At 37.0% G+C, this 9,077-nt stretch overlaps 1 protein-coding gene across 1 annotated transcript; it reads left to right on the top strand.

The window, feature by feature from the left end:
• The first annotated feature begins 1,313 nt into the window (after positions 1–1,313).
• Positions 1,314–8,412, top strand: LOC142181165 (uncharacterized). The gene is made up of 3 exons (XM_075253670.1): positions 1,314–1,978; positions 3,049–5,259; positions 7,973–8,412. The coding sequence occupies exons 2-3, from the start codon at positions 4,496–4,498 to the stop codon at positions 8,001–8,003; spliced, it is 795 nt and encodes a 264-aa protein (XP_075109771.1). The 5' UTR covers positions 1,314–1,978; positions 3,049–4,495; the 3' UTR covers positions 8,004–8,412.
• The last annotated feature ends 665 nt before the right edge of the window (positions 8,413–9,077 follow it).

Below are 9,077 nucleotides of genomic sequence, written 5' to 3'. Positions count from 1 at the left end.
CCCCTATGAACTATTATCTTTTGATTTGATCTATGTAAGACTGTCCTATTTTGGTTATATATTGCCTATGCGGCCATGGTTAGTATTGCACGAGTTATGTTATGTCTATGGAATGTGTACCTGCTATTAGGATATGTTTCTGGGGTTCTCTGACAGGAGGATAGGCCTAGTTACAAAGGAAACTCTGGCAAAATTTTTGAAAATTTAGAGAGCTAGCCAAATTTGGGGTTGTGGATATGTTTCATGTTGTGAAAAGCTGAAGTTGCATAAAGATTGCTAATAAGTGGACCTTGATCCTCATTCGAGGACAAATGATCTTAAGTGGGGAGGATGTAAGGCCCCGTGAAATTTCTACTCAAAAACCCGAGACTTGCGGTGCCAAGTTAGGATCATGTTCGGACCCTTTGGATTGATCTGTGCATTAAAAAGTTAAAGAATAGTATTTTCCAGAAAAGTGCAATTATGTGGTCAACTCTACGGTCGCATAATAGCTATGCAGACAATATAGTCACCGCAAAGTCAGGCAGTGTGAAGGTTAATTTTGAGGTCAACTATGCGGCCAAATATTCGATCGCATAATCGATATGCGGGCCGCATAGTCGTCGCATAATCCCCTTGGAACTTTTGCGAGGAGCAGTTCTGCGGTGCATTTTGCGACCACAGAACGGGTATGCAGACCGCATTCCGGTCGCATACCTGTAGACATGTAATTTTTGACCCTCCCCGAACTTTTATACTTTTAATGCTTAGATATTAATTTTAGGTCTAATAGTACTATTTTCAAAAAAAAAACTACAAAAATATTTTCCTTTATTTTAGGTAGTTTATAATATGTCTTGTTAGTTATACTCTTAAAATATATACAAAAATAGCCTTGACATTTATTTTCCAAAAGAAAAAAAAAATAAAATAAATTTATTTACGTATTTTAGTATTTAAGTTTTAGGATTGGATAAATATCAAATAATGTTTAAATTACTTTAATATAGATCTTAGTTTCTTTTAATATTTCTTAGTTAAGCTCAAAATAATGAAAACGAACAAAAACAAAAAACAAACAAAAGAAGATTGAAACAAAATAAGAAAATAAAGAAAAAAGAAAAAAAGAGTAAAAGACTTGAAAGGGAACGGAAGAAACAAAGAAAGAAGGGAACGAAAGAATTCAAGAAGGAATATTGAAGTGGTACCCTTTCCCCTTGTGTTTTGCTCCACACCATGTGCCATTTTCCTTAATTCAAAGATTCTTTTTTTAGAACCAATTGCTTTGTGGCACCTAGCTTTTTCTATAACCACTTTTATTCCCTCTTATCCAAATTCACATGCACACTCACCTCCTGAAGAAGGGAAAAGGGCTGGAGAATCTTTCCTTTCACGTTTTTTCCTTTCTATATAACACATGCACACACTGAAAAAAAAGGACGGAAAATAGATCTAGGCAAAGTTGGGAATGGGAGAAAAAAGCAGAGTTTCATCTTCTTCTTCTTAAAGATAGTTTTACCCATTTTCTATGGTGGACAAAAACTAAGCAACCTCACCCAATCGGAACCCTCCAACACCACCCTACATACTCACGCACAGCGGCAGCACAACACCTCATGGCAAAGCTCCAAAATCAGTTGCTATTTTCTCCATAGACCTGGATCTTAGAACTCTAGCGTTACAACTCATTCTTCAAGGAATAACACAACAACAAAGCTAGCAAATTCAGCAGTTGTAGCTTCCCTATTTCACTCTCAATACAATTCAAAACAATCACTAATTTCACGTAAAAAAAAATATATATATATACACGTCGGAGTCGATCCAAGTAATGCGCGGAGTTACGAGATTTTCCAGTGAGTTTTTCTTGTTCTAGTCGCGGTTCGATCGAAGCTACGATCTATCAAAGTTCTGTTTGCGCTCCGGAGATGGGTCATTTCATGCATATCTAGAGCTTTGTTCCACTTTATTCAATAGAAAAGAAAAATTATCAATAAAGGTCTGTTTTCATCTTTCCCTTCATTTTAGTTCCTCGTCTCTATTTTTGATCATATCTTATCCATGTTTTTACTCATTTTCTCTAATTCACTTGAATAGTTCTGAGTATAGTTTGTCCTTTGTTTTTATATGGTCATTATTGCTAAATATTATAGTGACTGCTTTGTTTGTCTGAATAGATTAAAAATCTATAACTTGGATCCCTCTTGTTTGTTATTCATCAATAGAAATAGGGCTTAAATTGCTGAACAGATTAGTTTTTTGGAACATAAAAGATTTTTCTATTTATTATCTTTATTAATTTATTGTTTTGAAATCTTGTTCAAGTTCGTTTATGAAGCTGAATATAAAAAACTTTAAGAATTAGAGCTAGATGGATATAGTGCTTTAAATAAGCTCAATAATGGGCCAAATAATTTTTTTAGCCTAATTCAACAAGAGTTATAGTGAATCTAATCCTTATAAATATACGTTGTTGGCCCATTTTGTTCTTTTAGTTCATAATAAATAATTACTGATTCCAAAATTATTAGGCAAATTCTTAATAAATAAATTGTCGTGACAATGGGTATGGTTCCCGTGACATGGTCATGATACATAATTCCCAACTCGGGTGTACATTTCATGTGACCCAAATTCGAATCTCAACAACGTTAAATAGAACGTGTCGCGAACCGCGGGTGCATTTCATGTGGCGTGGTTCAAGGCGTGTTTTAAATAACCTTGAATCTTCATAAAAATAATTAAGAGTGGTTTAATAAGTTAAAATTGTACCATAGGATAAAACATGTATTAAAATCAGATAGTAGGCCAATTATGATAGTTTAAGCGACCGTGCTAGAACCACGGAACCTGGGAATGCCTAACACCTTCTGCCGGGTTAACAGAATTCCTTACCTGAATTTCTGTGTTCGCAGATTATAAAACAGAGTCAATCTTTCCTCGATTCGGGATTTGAACTGGTGACTTGGGACACAATAAATTATCCCAAGTGGCGACTCTGAAATTGATTAAATAATCCCGTTTCGATTGTCACTTAAATTGGAATAACTCCATTATATTTGCCTTCAGGTGTGCAAAAAGGAGGTTTCACAGCTCTGGCGACTCTGCTGGGGATTCAAATCCAGAACTTCGAACAATACACCCAAATTTTTAACCCTAGTATAACACAGCCTCATGATGGATCCCTAGTAGGAACGCTTGCTTGCATCACGTGCATTTGACTTTGGGGACCCAACACAGGGGTTGAGTCCGTCTAGGACAGGTGTACCCAAATTAAAAAGACCATCCTGATGCATCTTACGTGCTATTTGCGTATCTGTCTGTTTCGGCTTGCATGTTGACTAGCTTCAAGAATAGAGAAAAAAATGAAAAATAAAGGAAAAAAAGAGAATAAAAAAAAAAAAGAGAAAGAAGAAAAAAAATCAAAGAGAAAAAATCAAGAGTGAGAAGTAGGTATTTGAATTATCCTGAAACTCTGCCGAAATTTTGAAAAAAAGAGGAAAAGTCATTTCAAAATAAGTCAATTTCTGTTCCGTCAAAAAGGGCAAACTACGCGGGTCTGATTCTCATCGGATGTGAGATACGTAGGCAAACCTCATCGGTTCCGGCCCACAATTTTTTTCTAAAAAACAAAATCAAAAATATTTTTCATTACTTTCTTTAGAAAGTCTTTCTTTTAGACCCCAATTTTTTTTAAAAAAATATATACAAAAATATTTTCTTTTCATTTCTTCCAACAATCCAAAAATATTTTCATTCTTCTTTTAGAATTGAAAAGAAAATTCAAAAATATTTTCTTTTTTTTCGAAGCATTTCTTTCATCAATTCAAAATAAAATTCCGATAATATTTTCTTTCTTCTTTAGAAATTAAAAAAAAAAATCAAAAAAAATCTTTCTTCTTTAGAAGTCTTTCTTTGCAAAAACACTGAAGAAAAATTAAAATCCAAAAATGTTTCCTTTCTTCTTTAAAAGTTTTTCTTTCGAAAAATAAATAAAAATTCAAAAAAATAAAGTTAGTTTATTTACTTTATTCATGATCTTCCCGAACTACACAAGATCTGATTTATGTTCCCACATGATACGTAGGCAACCCACATCAGGTTCGATCACCATGAAAAAGAAATGAAAAAATGAAGAAATGAAAAATATTGATAATAATAAGGACCGACTGAGTCCATTCTAACATGTTTTGTTTTGAATTGTGAAGAAAGTCGAGGTGGTCGGTTTGTGGTAAGCTAGAAACACAAGATCCAAGGAAAAATGATAACTGACATCGAAGCTATTACAAGTGCTCAAGAGACTCAGGGTCAGAGGGTTCAACAAGAGTCTACTGTATTTGAGAAAAATAGAATACTGAAACAGCAAATGACACAAATGTGTCAAGCATGAGCTAGTGGTCAAGGACAGCCTCGTCATGAGTCACAATTTGCTACACAACAAGAGCAGTACCACTCTCCTGAGTACCACTCGTACTCGTTTGATCTTCCTGCAAACATTGAGAAGCCTGCCCGAAAGATGGTACAGGAAGAAATGACCCAAAGAGTGAAAAGCTTAGAACAACGGTTGAAAAACATGCAAGGGTTGGCAGGTCAAAAGAGTGTTGCCTTCAAAGATCCATGCATGTTCCCCGATGTCCACTTGCCGCCTGGTTTCAAGACTCCTAAATTTGAAAAGTATGATGGTCATGGAGACCCCATAGCCCACCAGAAAAGGTATTGCAATCAACTGAGAGGTGTGGGAAGAAATGAAGAATTGCTGATGGCTTATTTTGGGGAAAGCCTTACGGGAGTAGAATCCGAATGGTTTTTGGATCAAGACACATCTCGCTGGTACGTCTGGAATGACATGGCACAGGCCTTTGTCAATCTGTTCCAATACAACATCGACATTGCCCCAGACCGCATTTCCCTTTCAAACCTGAAGAAGAAACCAAGTGAAAGTTTCAGGGAATATGCCATTAAATGGAGAGAGCAAGCAGCTCGAGTTAAGCCACCCATGGATGACCACGACCTAATCACTGTCTTCCTTCAAGCGCAAGAGCCAGATTACTTTCAAAACATGATGTCCGCAGTTGGCAAATCCTTCTCGGAAGCAATAAAAATGGGAGAAATGGTAGAGAATGGTCTTAAGACAGGCAAAATTATAAGTCAAGAAGTTTTTAAAGCCGTAACTCAGGCTGTCCGGGTTGAATTTGATAATTTTAGCGACACAAGTGAGAAGGTTGAAGAAATCATGATGACATCAGGGTCAAGAAGAGGTCCCAAGAGAAAATCTCGAAGGTATGAGCATCCTCCTCAAGTTTTCCATGACTCCCCTGAGCAGTATTGTGAGCACGTGATTTTTGTTTCGCACGACAATCGCTCCAAAAGGAAATAAAAAAATAATAATTGGCCATGCTGTACAATTTCGGATTTCTGTGCGGCACCTTGTTGATTTATTTGTGACTTTGGCCCATTTTTATTTATTTACTTTATTAAAATGAAATTCAAAAAATATATGTGTCCTGCATAATTCAAACCGTTAATCCGGTCGTTAAATAGAAAATCATGAATAGGCATTTTCGTCCGTTGATTTTATTTGGTTTGACTTTACCTGTTTTGAAATATTTTAGTGTGTGTGCAAATAATTGTATTGAGTGTGTATTTAATTTTAATTTGATTTTTTGGCTTAGTTTTGTTTTTAAAATAAATAAGAAAAAGGAAATAAATAAAAAAAAATATAATAAAAAAATAAATAAAGAAAAGACCCCTTCCCTTCCGGACTTGGGCCAATTTTAACAAAATTGGCCCAAACAAACTCAGCCCAAACCCAGGCCTGCCCGGTCCAACACCAGTGGATGCCCAGGGTGTCTAAACGACACCGTTTTAATCCAGTGTGGTCTGGGCCGTTGATCTCAGATTGATCAACGGCAAAGATCATTTCCCCACAACCAACTGAGGAACCCGACCCGTTTCCACCCGGACCAACCCAAACCCCTTACCCTCGAAACGACACCGTTCCACTTAAGCCATCAGATCCAGACCGTAGATCTAAATTGATCTAACAGTCGAGATCCGCCTACTCATTCCATATATAAGCCCTTAACATACCCTACCCCCTATCCAATACCCCGACCTCCGTCTTCAACCTCATCCCCCATCAAACCCTAGAGCCGCCCCTGTATCCTTCACCATGGAAGCCGGCGGCATGAACGCCGGTGACCCTCCCCTTAACACCCTAGAACGCCCTTGCCATCCTGAACCCAAATCTATCAACCATGTAGTTCGAATCCCTCCCCACCTTCTCGAATCTTCATTTGAAGATTCGAGTCAAAACTCGATCTATTCAGTTTAACCCCAGTTTCATACCAGACACTCCCCAGACCCCCCTCGTGACCAAACCATACTTGGTTTGGTCCGAATCTGATCAAGGAAGCATGAATCCCAGATCTGAGTTTTGGAATTTGTTGGTTCTTCGTCACTGGTCCATATCCGTTCGAACCGAAGAGGTTAAGGTCTAATGGACTTTAATCAAAGTGTTTCTCATTTGAGAAACACTTCGATTAAAGTCCGTTCAGCCTTAAGAAAGGTCTGTCCGAGTCCGGTTTGAGGTTTTGATTTTTCAAGGTTTAAGGTGAGTTCTTTCTTTTCTTATTTGTGTTGGTTCATCTGATTGTGGTAAAGGTCTGTTCATGTTTTGTTTGTGTCCTTGACTTTTAGCAACTGTGCCTTGACCACTTTGCTTGAACCTCTGCTGTTTTGATTGAGTCTTTCCATTTGTTTTGATAATGTGTATGTAAGTGTTGGGCAACTAGCTGATTTTCAAATTTGGACTGACTAATTGATTCCTCGGGTACCACTTTGCTTAGTCAGTGTAATTCAAATCATGTGTCGATACTGTTAAATGTCTGATTTTTGGTTACGATTGTATGTGTTATAACTAGTATAGTCGAGTCGACATATGTCGTCAATTAGTTTCAGTTGTCCGAACGATAACAAATCAATGTACTTTTGATAAGCATGGCTTGAATCACTTAGGAACTGAGTTTAGTGCTTATAATTAGTAATTTGAATCAGAAGTGTAAAAGAGAAATGTTCTGTTTAGTCACAGTTCTGAAATTGGAGAGCATGTGCACTTATGCACAACATGTGCATTTTGTGCACAGCCTGTGCCCTGCCTAAATGTTTTTGAATTAAATAGTTTGACAGCATGTGCTGTCAGACTACATTCTGCTGCCCATTACCTTACTTTAGTTCAAAAATATTAAACCTTGCCTAAAAGTAAGTCTGCCAGGGAATATCATGGGCTGGTGTTCTTATTTAAATAGTAAGTGGAATCTGAAAATAAGGGAGCACATGGGAGGATGTTCTGATTGATGATGGGAGGCTGATATAAAAGGGGGGATTGGGATAAGAGAATAGACAGAGACAGACAGACAAAAAGGGAGGAGAGGAAAAGGATACCATCTGATAATAGAGGTCAGAGAGAGCATAGATAGAGGAGAGTTGAAGTTCTGGAGATACAGACAGAATTAGAGACAGGATTGAGAGATAGAAATACATACACACACACACAAAAGGATAGACATTGAACCTTAAGAGCTGAATAGGAAAAACACAAACAGAGATAGAGAGAGGTTAAGGGATAGAAGCTATACAACCAACAATCAGAAACTCTTCTTCCTCCTATTGTTATTGGGTTTTCAGTTGTTTCAATTTGTTCAAGCCAATTCTGATCCTTTGAAATCTCAGTTGTGTCTACTAGTTGAGTGCTTTCATTGGTTTACTACTATCTGGAGTTCTGATTCTACTCCACTGGGTGTTGCTGTTATTTGGCTATTGCTTTCTATTGGCTATAGTTGCATCTCTGCACTCGAGCTGGGTTCTTGCTGTATTGCTTTGTCTGCTGCTATTTCTGCCCTGCTGCTACTGATAGTGCTGTGATTGCTGCTGCATTTTGTTGTCATTATATTCTGCTGACTCTTCCTTTCCTTCAATTGTCAAATATTTCCAGGTACACAACCTCTGAAACTTTGTATTGTTGAAAGTTTGAAGTTGAAGCAGAAATAAAGAAAAGAACAGTTGTTCATGTTATAACATTGGTGTTAAAAATAGGTCGAATGTTAGTGGGATTGTATTTTACTGCAAACTGCAAACACTTTGTATAAAACTAGCATACATTCTGCTGAGATGGACTGTTAGATAGCACTGTTCAATAGCAATAACAATATGATAGACAACATGTTTGATTTGGGATACGTTCAGTTCAGTATAATACTGTTTGGTTTAGTTACGACTGTATAACATAGAGTCATGGCAAACACTTGTATGTATTTTAGCCTAGACCACTGAATCGACAAATCTGTGGTATTAGGTCTGGGATAGATGTATCCCAAACAAACTCTCATGCAGTCATATTAAAAGTCTGGCTATGAATGCCAGTTTCGCTTGTCAGTTTATTTGTTCCAATGCCGGTTTGATATCAGGTTTCGGTACAGATTCTTCGTTTCAAAAACAATGTGATGATTGTTGAGAAAAACTAATAGCCATTTTGAGTTCAATTAGTAGTAATTTTCCTAATAAACAGCCGATTTCGTTTATCAATTTCAAATAGGTTGAAGTGTTAAAAATAGAACTTGGAGGTCGTTAAACATAACTTAATATATGTTGTTAGTTTGTTTGCAATCTCACTTAGCGAATTAATAAACATATTCACTCGACGAAGACAAAGCATGCGGTAACCCTCACCTCATGAACAATCAATCAGGTAATCAAACAAGTTTAGTTTCGGCAAACATAATAAGGATTCAGTCCGTATTTGTCCAAACCCGCAAAATTCGGCATCATCTTTCCCTTTAAAGATAAATGTAGTAGAAATGTAGTCATTTGTAGGGTACCCTTCTAAAATAATGAGACGAGCCTCGCCGAATAAAAATGCAAACTGCGGGGCCCTCAATAATTGATCATGATAAATACTTAGAATTTGGGAGGGACTGTTTAGAGAATTCCACTGCCTTCCCCAAATAACAACGCGTTTAGATTCTTTAGGCGCGACTTTAAGCTAAATTATATTCTTAAATTCAGGGTGCACATTGATGTGACCCAAATCCAAATCTCAA

Source organism: Nicotiana tabacum, chromosome 5 (genome assembly GCF_000715075.1).
Source record: "Nicotiana tabacum cultivar K326 chromosome 5, ASM71507v2, whole genome shotgun sequence".
NCBI classification, from domain to species: Eukaryota; Viridiplantae; Streptophyta; class Magnoliopsida; order Solanales; family Solanaceae; genus Nicotiana; species Nicotiana tabacum.
This window is presented reverse-complemented; position numbering and strand designations above follow the sequence as displayed.

Bases quoted from the DNA above. Each gene is read 5' to 3' on its own strand.
- LOC142181165 (XM_075253670.1), top strand. From the start codon at position 4,496: ATGGTACAGGAAGAAATGACCCAAAGAGTGAAAAGCTTAGAACAACGG. The intron at 5,260-7,972 runs GTATGAGCATCC...AAATATTTCCAG, and splicing joins CCCAAGAGAAAATCTCGAAG to GTACACAACCTCTGAAACTT.